Source organism: Bombyx mori, chromosome 20 (assembly GCF_030269925.1).
Source record: "Bombyx mori chromosome 20, ASM3026992v2".
NCBI classification, from domain to species: domain Eukaryota; kingdom Metazoa; phylum Arthropoda; class Insecta; order Lepidoptera; family Bombycidae; genus Bombyx; species Bombyx mori.
Genome location: NC_085126.1, coordinates 8,835,193 through 8,853,064, shown reverse-complemented (window position 1 = coordinate 8,853,064; position 17,872 = coordinate 8,835,193). Strand labels below are relative to the sequence as shown.

The 17,872-nt window shown below is 39.0% G+C and overlaps 1 protein-coding gene across 1 annotated transcript; it reads left to right on the top strand.

Annotated features, from left to right (window-relative positions):
* The first annotated feature begins 1,202 nt into the window (after nt 1-1,202).
* Nucleotides 1,203-17,872, top strand: LOC101742059 (heparan-alpha-glucosaminide N-acetyltransferase). Its single transcript, XM_038018107.2, has 10 exons — nt 1,203-1,552; nt 7,241-7,460; nt 8,215-8,335; nt 9,451-9,627; nt 11,071-11,242; nt 12,012-12,085; nt 13,046-13,179; nt 13,841-14,008; nt 14,546-14,769; nt 15,340-17,872. The coding sequence occupies exons 1-10, from the start codon at nt 1,306-1,308 to the stop codon at nt 15,516-15,518; spliced, it is 1,716 nt and encodes a 571-aa protein (XP_037874035.1). The 5' UTR covers nt 1,203-1,305; the 3' UTR covers nt 15,519-17,872.

The following is a 17,872-nucleotide window of genomic DNA, read 5'->3' as shown; positions in this document are numbered from 1 at the left end:
TTAATAGACTTTTAATTATCCCTCAGTAGTCCCACAAAGTGGACCCACGATCTATTAAAGGTCACGGGGATCCACTGTATGAAGGAAGCGCCGGACCGGTCGTTATGACGAGTCTTGGGTCAGGCTTATGTCCAAACGACCTAATCGTCTTTTTCCCCTACCTAATCGTTGATAGCCTAAGGGGCTATTCCAACTACATGCGAGCTGTTGGTAAGCTCACGCTGCTCAAGCTGAAAGAACTTGCTACCCAGACACTAGCTTTAATAAAAGCAGTGCATTGGTGAATCTACCATCGCATCGGAATCGCGAAAAACTTAGTGGGCTGTGTCTATGGTCTGGGTTGCGCGTCGAACTCTTCGTCGTATTCGACGAGAACGGTGATCGGTGTTAGGAGAACTTAAAAGCACCGAGAGTGAATCGGGAGGATTCGAAGGAAGACATCGGCTTTGCGCTGCCCCGTCGTCTGAGTTGGTTCTGTACTTAAAGCCAGGCACAATTACTTTTTATGGAAAGTTAACGAGGCAACTGATGTTTATTTATAGAAAGAAATGCATACAAGAAAAAATAAAAATTTTCTGTCTTAAAATTACTTAACATAAATGTAAAGGAAACACTATTACTCTTACAAAAGTTGTATGCAGGCGTGTTGATTTCCAGCAGAAAATAATTCGGTGTTTCTCTCAAGATGATGCTTCGAATCGTGGTATTAAGTTTTTACAATGCATCAAATAAAAATTTCAATGTTTTTAATGCCCCCGAGCAGAAATATAGTGATTTGACGTGATAAGATTTCATAGCGTAATACAATTCCATAAGAATGAATTTAAAATTAAAAAAATATTATCTAAATCGAATTAGTTCGATGGATAGACTAGCTTCAATCTATATTTCGATAGATCGATGTTTGTTGAACATCACTAGCATTGTATGATGACAGATGAGAAATGATTCACTCACAAGTTGACATTCAACTCTTAGGCATTATTATATATTATTATCCTATTACATACATATCCTTTCCAAATTTCGAACCTTCCAATTGATTCCTAAATAAAACTGGTTTCCCTACCTTTTCCACACTAGTAGTGGCAAATGCACAAACCGTGCGAGTCAAAATATAAAAAAAAAAAAAAAAAAAAAAAAAAAAAAAAAAAAAAAAAAAAAAAAAAAAAAAAAAAAAAAAAAAAAAAAAAAAAAAAAAAATTGACATTCCGAGTTAGTGTTTTCAAGGTGTTTTCAGTTGATATTAAAAAACTTAATATCACAAGATAAAACTAAATAAAGATATCGAATGTGTTTTTAATAATGGGGTTCGGTTTTCAAAATGTCGGCTCATTTATTAGAGAGTGCAATGGTACTACGTTGCGTTACGACCAAGCGTGTTTGAGTATTTTGACCGACGAAGAAGTTACTTTATGGAGCCAATATGCGGAGTGTGATGGGTGCAAATTGCTGCCAACAGCAACGTTCCCGAAGTCTGATCCGATAATAGTCCGCACCTCCGACACTCTGCTCTACGCTCTGAAAAACAGCAGTGGAATAATATGCAAAGGTATAAAATTAAAGTTACTCTTTGTTTGCTTTTCGAGCTAATGAATTTCAGATAAGGCCAGTAGATTCATTGTGTAAACAAACAAACAGCCACGAAGATGCTTTAGCATGAAAAATATTTAGAACGTAAATACTATTATGTTTTTGTATGGAAGAAACGTTATTGCGTTTTTTCGAAATGAGGTCATTGACATGGCTGCAGCCTGTAACAGTCACTAATCGTCATATTAGTTAGTCGTTTTTACCGCGAAATCAATTCATAAATTAAGCCATTAATTAATTAACCCTTATGTTTTTCATATAAAAAAAAAAAACTAAAGCTCTAGTTAATTTGCCGTTAAGGAGGATATATTGTGGAATGAAGGAATAACATTAGTAATAGGAATTGTAAATTTGCAGTAGTAGGGTATATTGTAAGACTGCAGGAGTAGGTACCACAATCCTGCCTCTGCAATCAAATTGTAGGTCAGACATTCAGATTGTAAAATCAAAAATTATACCACATTTTTAGGCAATTCACTTTCTGGTATCTATAGGCTTAAGTTCCTATGTAATCCGGGGCTAAGAGCTTTTTAGTAAGAGTTATAAGTTATTCATTGTTCTAATTACAAATACTACAAATTAGTCATTGGCAAATAAAAGTTAACTGGAATTTTCTTTTTAAAGCAATATCTGAAGTTAGTAATTTGAGATATCTGGGTGCCAATTTAAAGTACAGACAAGCATTTTTTGTTGCTGATACTGGATAGATTGTGTTTTTATAATTATTTAAATACATTGAACAGAATATGTATGCATAGTTTCAGAAAGACAATATTGATGTTTAAAGAAAATCCTTAATAGGTGTGGTATATGGGTTAGATAAACAATTGGTACTTTAATAAAATTTCTCTCCTTAATCACTTACATTGTGATGTCACTCATTTTAGCATTTACTCAGATCTAAATGGGCCGTAAAAGCAATTGTAGAACAATGAAAAAAATTTGGTACTAGGTAAAATAAAGTACATGTGGCAAGTATGTACTAAACTATAGTTTTTTTTTCATAACAATACAAAAATAATTATGATTGACACATATTTTCTTAACACATGTGTGGAATGTAAATTTGAAATACAACCTTTTGGGTATTGCCAATTGCAAATCGGAATGAGTCACAACAATGTTCTAATTAAATACATATTGTTTTTAAAAAGTTTGACATCTGTGTAATATTATTATCTTTGTGTAAATTTTTTTTGTAACCCATTTCTATCTGTATGACAATCACATTTTAGTTGCTGGCACTGTATTGTATATAATTAATAATTATTTTAATGTATATTAATGCACAATTGAATATATAAAAGAAAAATAGAGCAGGAATTGTGTAACTAAAGTTGAAAAAAAAATTCAATTGCACATTATGTTTGTGGAATCACAGAAGGGACTTAGGTGCATGGATGGTTTTTCAATGATTATTAAGTTTATTAAATATCAAAGCACCATCTGAAAAAAGAAGGTTTGGGGATCAACAAACAACAAATAGGATAGTAGTTGATGAAAAATTTGTTTGAATATACAACCCATTTTGAGAGGTCCAAGTCACAAGTATAATGCATATGATTTCACTTTCACCTCACTGGATATGCTCCACAGCAGAGAATAGCATAGCTGTACTTAATGTAGACAGATCAACAACTTCTCCAGCAGCTATGCAAATGAGATGCCAGTTTTTATTTTGATAAAAGCTATTCTTTCATGGCAAATTATTGGTGAATTTTGGAATGTGTCCAATTCTAGTTTTCATCTCGATTCTGATATAAAGAATAAAACAAAGTTCCATCGATTTTTCGTTTTGATTGAGTTTTTATAAAATAGTAGTTTATGAGATGAAATCGTTGTGGCCTAAAGGATAAGATGCCTGGTGTTTTCGAATCTAGTGATTTGAATGTGCTGGTATCTGAATCTCAGAGGCAGGTACTAATGGTTCTAATAATATATGAAGTGTAGAATAAAGGAATAACACCTTGTAAAAAAATAAAACACTCTTCTTCTTCTTCTCAATCGTGTCACTCTTGACAGAGTGGTTGTGATCGTCATGTAGTGTTGGAGGGGGCAGACTTAACGTGTCTCACGATGTCCCACCATCTCCCTGCTTGAGGCCTTTCTACTGCACTCATTTAGTTTCCTTTAGACCTCCCACTGCAGTTTTAATTTGCTTAATCCACCACATTTGTGACCTCTCGCGTGGTCTTGTACCATCAACCCTTCCCTGTACAACGAGGCGTTCTTTGACCCCATCTCGTCTCAAAACGTGTCCGAAGAAATCCACCATTCGAGACATTACTTTCCAAATAAAACATAACATTGTTTATTTATAAAACTGTTTATGTGTTCATTTTCTGCTGTGATAATATGAGTAAATTATTACTGTTTCAATATCCATTTCAAATTGAAACTGGATACGTGAGGAGTGCACATAAAACTAAAACGTTTTAATAATTTATGCGCTTGCAAAGCGCATAAATTATATAACTTCCAACTGTCCGCTGCACGAACAAATATGCTTCGTATACATTTGCTCATAGATCATGTATGATAGGTACTTGATGCGAAATTCTTCAATGTAGACAAATTTTTTTTATCGCTTGAAAAACATAGAAGTGTAATTTTGGTTTTATTTTTTAAGGTGATTTAGGTGTGATTTGTAATAATAGCAGTTTTTTATTTATTTATTACCTTTCTGTAAATGTTAAGTCATTCATTTCAGTTATTTTTGTTCATTATCTACTCATGTGTTGCGCTGATATGGCTTGTTTGGTTTTTATTTACCTTTTTTTTTTTTTATTGCCCTTGTAGGCAGACGAGCATACGGCCCACCTGATGGTGAGTGGTTACCGTCGCCCATGGACTTCAGCAATGCCAGGGGCAGAGCCAAGCCGCTGCCTACCGTTTAACACTCTCCACAAGCCTCGTTTGAAGAAGGACATGTCATAGCGCTCGGGAAACACCGTAGAGGGGAGCTCATTCCATAGCCGGATGGTACGTGGCAAAAAAGACTTCTGGAAACGCACTGTGGATGACCGCAGTGGCTCCAGGTAGTACGGATGAACTCTACTCCGGTGGCGGGCGGTGCGATGGTAAAAACGAGATGCCGGTATCATCTCGAACAATTCCTCAGAGCACTCCCCATGGAACATACGGTACAAAATACAGAGGGAACCGAAGTCCCTCCGCACCTGTACCTGTCTTTTGTTTGCGTTAATACATTGTATCTTTAGGTTCCCTCATAAAATTGCACCTACCCACACTGTTTATGTACAATCTATAAGCAGCTCTCTCAGGAATGCGCACGCCTGATACTAGTTTTAAACGTGATATATGCAAATATGTCCACGGCGTTGGCAAACTTGTTTCGCGTGTATTCTGTTGCAACGAGCCGGATCAAACCAGGTCGCTGACATTTGTCGAATGAGGCGTCTGTATGGCAGATTTAAAAAGTCCTCTGAGTTTCTCGCCGGATCTTCTCAATGGGTCGCGATTCCGATCCGGTGACAGATTCAGCGAAGCACTGCTCTTGCTATTGCTAGTGTTAGCAAATTCTCTCAGGTTGAGCTCGTGAGCTCATCTACCAGTTCGGACGTACCTGAAATAGTCCCTTAGACCAGCCAAAAGATTCTCTAGAAGATGAAGACGTGGCGCTTCCGTCTTAATCACGCCGTGTAGAGAATAGTGAATGTTTCTAGCCTTGCTTTTGTGGTTAAAACCTCGATTGCATTACGATAACTGTAGTAAGAAGAGTAAGAATCTTCTTACTACAACCAGTCAATCATCTTAGGAATTAGGGAGATATGAATATCGACGCTTGAAAGGCAAACATGACTAAACGACAATGCGTGAACTTTACAGTAGACTAATTTAAAGTTGAAATACCTGAAAAAAAATCTATTTTAACGAATCTAGCTGTAGGATTGAAATGGTTTTAATAGACCTAGAAGTATATATTTTTTGCGCATCGAATATGATTATTGCCTATCATTTATGTATAGAGCAGTTATTGTCGCTTAGTCACGTTTGCCTTTCAAGCGTCGATATAAAAATGAGATTGAATACTTTACATACAAATGCTGAACAGCGAAAAACTAGTTTGATAGACATAAAAAAGCGGTTGTCGCACGTGAAATCTTAGCGAATTGTAACGTGAAATGTTTAATTGGATCTTTCAATCGTAAAAACCAGTGGCTACGCCCTTTTGTATTAATGAAACAAGCATTATGGGTACCAGAGACTGATAACCATACTAAATATGCTTGGGCCGATGTGAGAATCGAACCCGCGACCCTCAGCGGGACAGTCAGGAGCGCTAATTATTGCACCATCTGCAGTCATTCTATACTAATGTTTCAATTAAATATATAACGTAAAAGAAACAGCTTCATACGTCTAATCAAATCAAAAATTATTTATTATTCAAAATAAATGAAAGTACATACTTGTTGAACGTCAAAAGAACTACCGCCAATTCACAAAAACTAGCCTCCGTCCTGAGAAGAATTGGCAAGAAACTCAGCGGGCATGCCTTTTTTTTTTAAATATTAGATATTTTTTTTCTTTATGTATATATTTTTTATATTAATATTGTATATGTAGTGTTTACTTTGGTTTTAGTGAGTCGTGAACAATAATTAGAACCACATTTATGGTTTAATTTCGCGTTTCTTAGCGTCGGTCGTTTGCGATCACATAAACCGTAAAATACTCGATGCGTTTGAAATAATGAAGTGACAATAAAAATTGATGAGATTAAAAATAAGTTGGAATAGAGAAATACTTTTTGACGTGACAACGTCTTATAATTCGATGGAGTCGGCTGCACGCACGAAAAAACATGACTCATGCGGCGTTACCTCGCTCTGAGGCGTATTTTCTTATGACGTTGTCACGTTCAACTATCGTCAGTAAACCGACTTTACAGACAACCGATTTTTTAATTTGATTTAAAGATGAAAAATGAAGAAAACAATACTACACGCCGCAAAATAAGTTTCACTTCATTGACGTGCACTAAGTTGCAGGAATATACAATATCGTCATTACGGATCTTCCCGATCCACTAACGGTGCTTTTAGGTACCTCAAGCAGCGGTCACCGTCCTCGCCGAACCCGACGAAGGGCTCGACGAGTAAATTAACCCACTGAGTTTCTCGCCGGATCTTCTCAGTGGGTTGCATTTCCGATCCGGTGGTAGATTCTGCGAAGCACTGCTCCTGCTAGGGCCAGTGTTAGCAACACTTCCGGTTTGAGCCCCGAGAGCTTACCTACACGCTAGGCTAAAGCTGAAATAGCTCATCAAGGCTATCAGCTTAGGTAGGAAAACAAATAACAATATACATCTTTTTTTAAATTGCATCTCCAATTGAATTCTGCTTAAAAACCATTCAGTACTTTTTTTTTTATTGCTTAGATGAGTGGACGAACTCATAGCCCACCTGGTGTCAAATGGTTACTGGAGTCCATAGACATCTACAACGTAAATGCGCCACCCACCCTGAGATACAAGTTCTAAGGTCTCGGTATAGTTACAACGGCTGCCCCACCCTTCAAACCGAAACGCATTACCGCTTCACGGCAGAAATAAGCAGGGTGTTGGTACCTACCACAAGAGGTCCTACCACCAGTTGTAATAGCTGATCGTGTTACTTGCCAGGATCCTATCAGTTCGGCGAATATGGACAATACGTTTTCAATCTCACCGAGGGCGCAAAGAATAAATGCCTGCCCCGCATGACTGCGGAACCGGACGCCGCCTACCTCCCGATCCTGACAACGATCCTCATACTCCTGTCCATGGCCACGATGTGGTACGTCGTGAAAGGCATCGGGAAAAGGGTGGTGGCCGGTAGACTATACGCGAGGTTCTTTGCTAGGTAAGGATACGCTTTTATTAGCTTCAGACCTATATATGTTTGTAGCGGAATATTTGAACATGATTTTGACCCCCTTCAAAACGTCGGATTAACTCGAAATTTGGTATACTTATTAAGGATTGATGACAATTCAACATTTAAAAAAAAAATTGAAAAAAATTTAAATTCAACTAAAAAATGAAAAATAAATAATAGTTTATAAAAACTAATAAAATACGCTTTTATAGTAAATCCAACTAAAAATAGAAAATAAATTTGAATTAAAAATAGTGTAAGAAAAAATGAATTTATTGTATTATAAAAAAAGCGTGGGGTGCATGGTATCAGTAGAAGGGCTATTTTGATAATATCCTGAAAAGCACCTCACGTTTTTTTACAATAAAAATTTTTTTTTTTTTAATAATTGCCTTTGTAGGCAGACGGGCATACGGCCAACCTTTTGGTAAGTGGTCACTGTCGCTCATGGACGTCAGCAATGCCAGGGGTAGAGCCAAGCCGCTGCCTACCGTTAAAAACCATTAAATTTCTTACACTGTTTTTAATTCAAATTTATTTTATTTATAAGTCGAGGGTAGTTTTCTTTCAGATTAAGATTTTTGCGGAACACTAAACCTAGCGTTCGAATTTATCGCTATAACAAAATTTTAGTAAAATTTATAATTTTTTATGTTATTATTTATTTGTTTCAATTTAAATCGATATCTTAGGCTGTCTAAAGAGGTTCTATTGTTCAGATAAATAAATAATTCCGCAGAGAAGATAACGAGCTGGGTTCGGAAACCAGAGTGCTGACCGAGGTGAGCGTGGTGAGGCCCCCGGTGAGGTCCAGGCTGCGGTCACTGGACATCTTCAGGGGATTCGCCATAGCTCTAATGGTGAGGAAGTTTATTTTAAAGTTTTATCATAGCGTGGTATGGACATGTGATGCGCAGAGAGAAGATGCATGTGACTAGGAGATGTATGGAAATGGTAGTGCAAGGTAGAGGGGAAAGAGGTCGACCGAAGAAGACATGGATGGAGTGTGTGAATGATGATATGAGAGAGAGAGGAGTGAGTGTTGAGATGACGGCTGATAGAAGAGAATGGAAGAGAAAAATTAGCTGTGCCGACCCCACCTAGTGGGATAAGGTGGAGAAAAAGAAGAAGATCATCGATTCGTTTGAATCAGTCGTGGACAAACCGAGTGTTTCAAGCAAACGGTCCACCACCGTCATCCGTGGCCCAGTTACTCCAATCTTGAGGATAAGGATTCTTTCACTCTCTTCCTAGATAGCTTGAAGTCGTCGTGGCCCAAAGGATAAGACGTCCGGTGCATTCGTATGTAGCGATGCAACGACGTTCGAATCCCACAGGCGGGTACTAATTTTTCTAATGAGATACGTACTTGAAAAATGTTCACGATTGACTTCTACGGTGAAGGAATAACATCGTGTAATAAAAATCAAACCCGCAAAATTATAATTTGCGTAATTACTGGTGGTAGGACCCTTTGTGAGTCCGTACTGGTAGGTACCACCGCCCTGCCTATTTCTGCCGTGAAGCAGTAATGCGTTTCGGTTTGAAGGGTGGAACAGCCGTTGTTGAGACCTTAGAACTTATATCTCAAGGTGGGTGGCGGCATTTATGTTATAGATGTTTTAGGGCTCCGGTAACCACTTAACACCAGGTGGGCTGTGAACTCGTTCACACATGTAAGCAATAAAAAAAAAAGCACCCCGCATGGTGGTAGGGTCAGCGTTCCTACATTCGAAGAATTGTTCGCAACGGGCTTTTAGGTTGCGAGTTTGGACTTACGTCATTAGTCGGATCCGGCTGTGATTCAGTTGCCATATTTCTTCCACCTCTCCTACTTTTCGCAGATGTATGAAGATAGGTCAGCGCGTCATTTTCCAGCGACGCCCTATCCGTTATGTTCAAAGTATTTAGTTACCTGTCTTATTAAAAATTTGACGATAAGGACTCAAGAATCAAATTCCCGTGCTACCCCCAGATCTTCGTGAACGCAGGCGGCGGTGGTTACTCGGTGTTCGCTCACAGCACGTGGAATGGGTTAACGGTGGCCGATGTGGTGTTCCCGTGGTTCGCCTTTACCATGGGGGAGGCCCTAGTTCTGTCGCTCAACACTAAGCTTCGCACCGCCATGCCGAGGACTACGGCTTTCTATCAGGTCGGTATTATGTACGCTCACTGATAACATCAAAAATAAAGAAAAAAAAACGAAATTAACTGCTGTCTTTTTTCTTAATTTTTTTACTCCGGCACGGTTTGTGCATTAGCCAGCGTCAAGTAATAAGATTTTTATAATTCGCCGTTTTAATTATTTACAGTTTATGAATAATAATAAAACGAAGGAAACTAATCGCGACATAACATAAATTATTGAAAACGCATTAAATTTACAAATGAGACGATATGTGTGAAATATAATCTCAGTAAAATGGTGGTCATTTACTGAGACTTTTGCAGTGGACTTTCTAGAGGATCCGAAGAAGTTACGTCCAGTGGCTTTGTTTCATTTTCCCACATTTGTGCATTTTCACAGATATTAAATAGTTAATAAACCATCGTTATTACACATTTCAACCTGAAGAAACACTAAATAGACAAAATAAAACAAATCACACAACTTCACTCGTCGAGTTCCCGCCAAAAAGTGAAATTAAATGTTTACAAACGGCAGTTACTGATGACGTCAGAGTTCTCGCGTCCTTTTTTTAGTGGAAGAAGGACATAACCGTCGTGCTCTTTTAAAAAATTCCAACTTTTATATCCTAAAATTTTATTAGACGATTTTAATTATTTCTATACTTGCACTATATTTTTTAATGGCGGTAGGACGTCTTGTGAGGCGGCACGGCTAGGCATAACCACCCTGCCTATTTCTGCCTGACTTAAGGGAGTGATAGTAGCTCAGCAGCAGCAGATTGAAAGTAGGTTCTTGCCCGTTGAAGCTTGAAGGGCGGGATGGCACGTTGCGTTGTCATATGCCACCGACAGCACATTACCATTTAAGATTATGCTGGTTTGTGTAGAGAAATATAAAAGTCTATCAAAATATCAAAGTCATTGTAGCCTAAAGGATAAGACGTCCGGTGCATTCGTATGAAGCGATGCACTGGTGTTCGAATCCCGCAGGCGGGTACCAATTTTTCTAATGAAATATGTACTCAACAAATGTTCACGATTTACTTCCACGGTGAAGGAATAACATCGTGTAATAAAAATAAAACCACCAAAATTATAATTTGCGTAATTACTGGTGGTAGGACCTCTTGTGAATTCGCACGGGTAGGTACCACCACCCCGCCTATTTCTGCCGTGAAGCAGTAATGCGTTTCGGTTTGAAGGGTGGGGCAGCCGTTGTAACTATACTGAGATTTTAGAACTTATATCTCGAGGCGTGTGGCGCATTTACGTCGTAGATGTCTGTGGGCTTCAGTCGAAACTTTTTTATTTTTTATTGCTTAGATGGGCGGACGAGCTCACGGCCAACCTGGTGTTAAGTGGTTACCGGAGCCCATAGACATCTACAACGTGAATACCGTCACCCACCTTGAGACATGAGTTCTAAGGTCTCACTTAGAATTGACCGTCGATTTTCATTGAACAGGTGGTCCGTCGCTCGCTGTTCCTGTCCCTCATCGGGATAGTCCTGGGCTCAGCCGACAGCACCTGGACCGACGTCCGTCTCCCGGGAGTGTTGCAGCGCCTCGCCGCCATGTACCTCATCGTGGGCGCCCTCGAGTGCGCGCTCATGAGGACAACGCAGAACATCACACCAGGTACCGTCGTCCACGCGAGAGGACCATGATAGAGTTGGGTCTGGTCTTTTTTTATTACTTATATGGGTGGACGAGCTCACAGCCCACCTGATGCTAAGTGGTTACTGGAGCCAATAGACATTACTGGTATTTACTGGTGGTAGGACCTCTTGTGAGTCCGCACGGGTAGGTACCACCAGCGTGCCTATTTCTGCCGTGAAGTAGTAATGTGTTTCGGTTTGAAGGGTGGGGTAGCCATTGTAATTGTACTTGAGATCTAAAAACTTTTATCTCAAGGTGGGTGGCGCATTTACGTTGTAGATGTCTATGGGCTCCAGTAACCACTTAACACCAGGTGGGCTGTGAGCTCGTCCAACCATCTAAGCAATAAAAAAAAACCTTGAGATATGAGTTCTGAGGTTTCAGTATAGTTACAACGGCTGTCCCGCCCTTCAAACCGAAATGCATTACTGTTTCACGGCAGAAATAGGCAGGACGGTGGTACCTACCCGTGCGGACTCACAAGAGATCCTACCACCAATAATGACGCAAATTATAATTTTGCGGGTTTGATTTTTATTACACGATGTTATTCCTTCACCGTGGAAGTCAACCGTGAACGTTTGTTGAATACGTATTTAATTAGAAAAATTGGTACCCGCCTGCGGGATTCGAACACCGTTGCATCGCTACACACGAATGCACCGGACCTCTTATCCTTTAGGCCACAACGACTTTCATATTTGGATATACAATTTCATTGGCCATTTTGACGGTGTTTTTGTTTTAGGCCGTTCATTATTACGGGACATCGCGACCGGGTGGCAGCAGTGGCTCGCTACCATACTGCTCGTTGCTATACAGGTCAGTGGTAATAATATAATTTTTTATTGAAAATCAAAAATTTATAAATTACGCCATGATGAGCCATTCTCAAATCAAATCAAATAAAAAAAAAATATTCAGCATAAATGAAAGTACATACTTGTTAAACGTCAAAAGAACTACTGCCAATTCACAAGAACTAGCCTCCGTCCTGAGAAGAATTGGCAAGAAACACAGCGGGCATGTCTTTTTGTTTTATATATATATATATATATATATATATATATATATATATATATATATATTAATACTCATTTTTACAATTTATTATAACGTAAAAATTATTGCAATTCTCTCGCATCGGGAGTTATTTTATTTCCTCCCTACGCTGATAGCCTTGAGAGGCTATTTCAGCTTCTTGACGTGTGGGTAAGCTCTCGGGGTTCAAACCGGAGTGTTGCTAACACTGACCCTAGCAAGAGCCGTGCTTCGCAGAATCTACCACCGCATCGGAAACGCGACCCACCGAAAAGATCCGGCGAGAAACTCAGTGGGCTGTGTCTGTGGGTTAATTTACTCGTCGACCCCTTCGTCGCCAGCGACGGGTTCGACGAGGACGGTGACCAGTGCTTGTGGTACCTAATAGCATCGGTAATGGATCAGGAGGATCCGTAAGTCGGGAGTCGATGGCCGCGTTAGCACTTGGACCTGATCGACTCGCAATAACTTTGAATCGTAAGTCGCTACCGTTGAAACGTCAATGCTGCTCAACTTGAAGGTTGAAGACATTTTAACGGTGGGTACTCTGTCAGTTGAGGGATAAAGGCGCGTACCACAAATTAAATGTATTTAGCATGGTCTCAGACGCGACTTCTATAGTTAGTTTACTCATCTTGATCGACCGCGAGCTCGTCCAGGTATATGAAAGAATTAAAACTTGGCTGTACGTGCTAAGATACCTTTGCCTGATCAAGTGAAAAAAAATTAAAATGTTTATAGGTTTGCATATCCCTGACGGTGGCGGCTCCCGGTTGTCCCCGAGGGTACTCCGGTCCAGGTGGGATACATCTCTCGGCCGCCGGCAACCACTCGCTCAAGAACTGTACCGGAGGGATCGCTGGATACATCGATAGGTACGGGCGGTTCTTTGGACGCATTGTCAGAAAGAATGGTGACGATTTAGAGAAGCTGCTGGTAACAGGCAAAGTATGTAGAAGAAGGCCCAGATACAGAAGTCCCCCAGTCGGACTAGATACGGTCCACTCTCCATATTTCAGTCCACTTTGCTACGTACACAGCCGAGGATAGGCAAGAGTGGTACAGGATAATCCAGGAGAAAGTTATTACGGAAGGCCACGACCCTCCGCATTGAGGATTATCCGTTGAGCTGTTCTGGAGGTGGATGAGCGGTTCTGATAGTTTTCCACCTACAACTTCCTCGAAAGTTTTCTTCTTGTCTTGTACGTGTGAGTGTAAGTTAATGTCAACGTGAAACGTCCATGGCTTAAAGGACAGACTCCCAATGCATTTGTAGCAAGCGATGCGACTGGCCAGATCCCTGTGCCTGTTTAAAAGAGGCTTGTGGAGAGTATTAAGCGGTAGGCAGCGGCTTGGCTCTGCCCCTGCCATTGCTGAAGACCATGGGCGACGGTAACCACTCACCATCAGGTGGGCCGTATGTACGGCTGCGTAAAAGGGCAATAAAAAAAGTTTTTTTTAACCGCCTTCATAAAGGAGGTACGCTCTATCGTAGTATATTTGAACCGATACTAAAGTATATATTGTTTTGAACAGAACGCTACTGGGCCCCGCGCATCTGTACCGAGGTGGAACCTTCAAGGAGTTATACCGCACCGTCGTGCCTCACGACCCTGAGGGTATACTGGGCGTCTTCTCAGGAGTGCTGGTGGTGCAGGCTGGCGCTCACGCCACCAGGATCATGCTTGCCTACAACCACGCCAGGTTTGTATAGATTTTCAATAGATTAGGTACGTACATCTCGTTTAGGAAAAATATATACAGTGGTACCTCGATATACGAGTGTTTTTTGATACGAGCCGCCGAGCCCCCCTGGTGTTAAGTGGTTACCGGAGCCCATAGACATCTACAATGTAAATGCCGTCACCCACCTTGAGATATCAGTTTTAAGGTTTCAGTATAATACAACGGCTGCTCCGTCCTTCAAACCGGAACGCATTACTGCTTTACGGCAGAAATAGGCAGAGCGGTGGTACCTACTCGCGCGGACTCACAAGAGGTCCTACCACCAGTAATTACGCAAATTATAATTTTGCGGCTTTAATTTTTATTACACAATGTTATTCCTTCACCGTGGCAGTCAATCGTGAACATTTGTTGAGTACGTATTTCATTAGAAAAATTGGTACCCGCCTGTGGGGTTCGAACACCGGTGCATCGCTACACAGGAATGCACTGGACGTCTTATCCTTTAGGCCACGACGACATCTAAAAATCTAATTTTATTTTTCTACATTACAGAGCAAGGATAATGCGCTGGATATTCTGGTCGATAATGTTCGGTGTCGGCGGTGGCGCCCTCTGCATGTTCTCTAAGAACGGCGGCCCGGTGCCCATCAACAAGAACCTGTGGTCGGTGTCCTACTGTCTCGTGACGTCATCGATGGCGTTCTTCATACAGGCCGTGCTGTACTTCATCGTCGATCTGAAGAACAAGTGGGGCGGCAGACCTCTGTATTACGCTGGTGAGTTTTTGCATTATTTGTCTATGGGAATTCACTTTTAGTTTTCATTCAAACTAAATTTATTATTAATTGGACATTGAAAGTGCAATGATACTTTTTTTTATTGCTTAAATAGGTGAACAAGCTCACAGCTCAACTGGTGTTAAGTGGTTACTGGAGTCCATAAACATCTGCAACATTAATTATTGTTTACTGTTTACATTAATGAGATTATTGTATTATAATCAGTGTGCTTAGTGCGAGTTTTATTAACGTTCTCGATAGCGTAAAAGTTAACTCAAATTTGTATGCAATTGGAACAGCGCCCCTAGCCGCAAACGTTCCAATTCCCTATAAATTTGAGTTAACTTTTACGCTATCGAGAACGTTTAAAAACTCACACGACCGCACACTAAGACACTTGAACGCCAACTGACAAGCATCACATAGTGTGCGACAGAGATAGCGCTCTACGAAGTCGAAATCAGCCGATTGTCTCTTTCTAAAGGTCGATGTGCGATATTTATTGTCGTGCACTGTACAGGCCTAGTTAATGGGAGCGTGTTAAATACATTTCTTCTCCGTTTCCAGGTCAAAATGCTCTATTCCTTTACGTCGGCTCAGAGCTGTTGAAGCGTCACTTCCCATTGCACTGGTACCTCGAGGCGCCGACGCACGCTCAATTACTGGCAACACACGCCGGCGCCATGTTGATATGGTTAGCGGTCGGCGTTTTCTTGCACAGGAAGAGAATCTTCATAACGTTGTAAATAAAATGTTTGTTCCAATAATAAATAAATAAATCGTATATTTTCGGTATTTGTTTCGGTGAGCTGGCAACACTGATGATTGATTGTCTGCGGACGTAGCTTTGGTATGTAGATTATTCTGTGAATCAATCCGTTACATAAAGTTGTATTAATAATATAAATAAAACACTACCAATGCAAATTGATATTTATGAGAGAATTCGACCGTCATAACTTTCATACTTTCTTACATCAAACAAAAAAAATATAGAGGATTTTTGTTGGAATTGAATATTCTATACATTTGGCAAACAGCTGAGAACAGTTGAAGAGATGTGAATGACCTCACCACGACCGTCAGGCGCCCCTTAGCGATTCGCCATTTTGGAATTTAATTTTGTATAAATTTTTTTTAAAGGATTTTAGGACCTGGTAACTAAGACCTTTAAGTCATGTCTTATTTTAATTTATATTCTTATTTTTATGAAAAATTATAATATGGAGTGAAATTAAATGAAATGAAGATGATTAATTTGAGACCTTAATCAACTGGGATGAAATATAATCTCAGTAAAATGGTGGTCATTTACTGAGATTTTTTCAGTGGACTTTTTGGAGGATCCCGAGAAGTTACGTCCAGCGGTTTTGTTTTATTTTCCCACATTTGTGCACTTTCATAGATACTAAACAGTTAATAAGCCACTGTTGTCACACATTTAAACGTGTAGAAACTAAATTAACAACATACAATTCACACAACTTCTCTCCTCGCGTTCTCCACTCAAAAGTATAGACTACAAATGGCAGATGTACATATTATTATGCTTCTTTGAATAGTCTATGAACAAGGAAACACAGTTGTTTTAACACACAACACAGAAAACACAGTAACCTATCAATATAATAATTAAAGATTTTTATAATCTCGACACTGGCAATATTAGTGTCGAAAGAAGCTAATGAATTACAATTTCATATAAATAAATGAACTTCACTTCATTCCGCTTAATTTTTCATTTAAAGTATTTATATCGTAATTAATGATTTTAATAAATTTTTCGTGCCTGGTAGCATAAGGGACAATACACGCGGACGGGGCTAAAAAAATTTATAAACTCGAAACTGGCAACATTCGCATCGAAAGAAGGTGATTGCCATACTGAAAAAAAAGAAGAGTTATGAATTCATGTAGTCTTTGTCTTCTCTTCACTGTGTCAAATAGTAATTTTGTCTGCGAAAACAGCTAAAAATATACAGATTAATTTTGTTATTAATTAATAATAGTTTAAGCGGTACCAGCTTTTCATTCACTTTGGTCGCATGCTCAGCGCGAGATAAGTGAGGAAAAAAAATATGTTAAGATTTTTGTAGTAAGGATTTACATTTTAGGTTATATTGTGTTATTATCATGACTAATCGAATGGCATAGATATTTATTCTCCGAGCTCAATGGTTTTACTTTCAAATGAGGTTAATCTTTGAATTGGACATGTTTAGGACGGATGATTTGACAATAAAAATAAAGGTTGAATTATGTAAATTTAAGTTTTTTTTCCGGTAACAGAATGGAGGGTAGAGTTGAAAGTGATTATGTATATTAAAAATATCCATAGAACCGTGTCTTGAAGATGGCTTTACTTATTAGGAACGCGGAAGATTCTAGAAATTAAAGGGAAGCGCTTACATAATATATGCGATTTTAATTTTATATACATCTTTATACAACGCTTCCACGAAGCGAACAGTTTTTTTTTATCTTTTAATTTATTGGAATACTTCTTTAATTATTATAATATATTTTTTTGATCACATATTTAGTATTATTTAAAAAATAATAATATTGACAACTTATAATCTCACTCCGATATAAATTATCGCCGTTCTGGGCGTTTATTGAACTTGATTCTTGATCTTTGATTATTGTTTTTTTGTGGTCACTTATGTAATTGATTATCCGAAGAATGACTTCTATTCTACCCTGCATGGTTTTTACCTTGGCTTTGTTGAGATTTATCCTCATTACGCCGCATTATCGTTAGCCAAAACGCGGCATGAATTGTTTTGTTTTAACGTCTCGCTCGGTATGAACACAGTGAAGTTCTGTATCAAATATTGGTAATTAGGATTATATAAGTTATTACTAAGCTAATTAAACTTTAACTTGAATAACCTATACAGCATTAATAATGTAATCGCATCCACATATTGAATAGAATAGAATTAAATAGGTATACTTATATAAAATCATTTTATTTTCGTTTATATAGATGACTAAAATAAAATCGATATTGTTTTGATTTTTCATGATTTCGTTACCGACTTCTTTTTTATGTTAACAACAATGTATCTTTTAAATAAATTAAAAAGAAATAAAA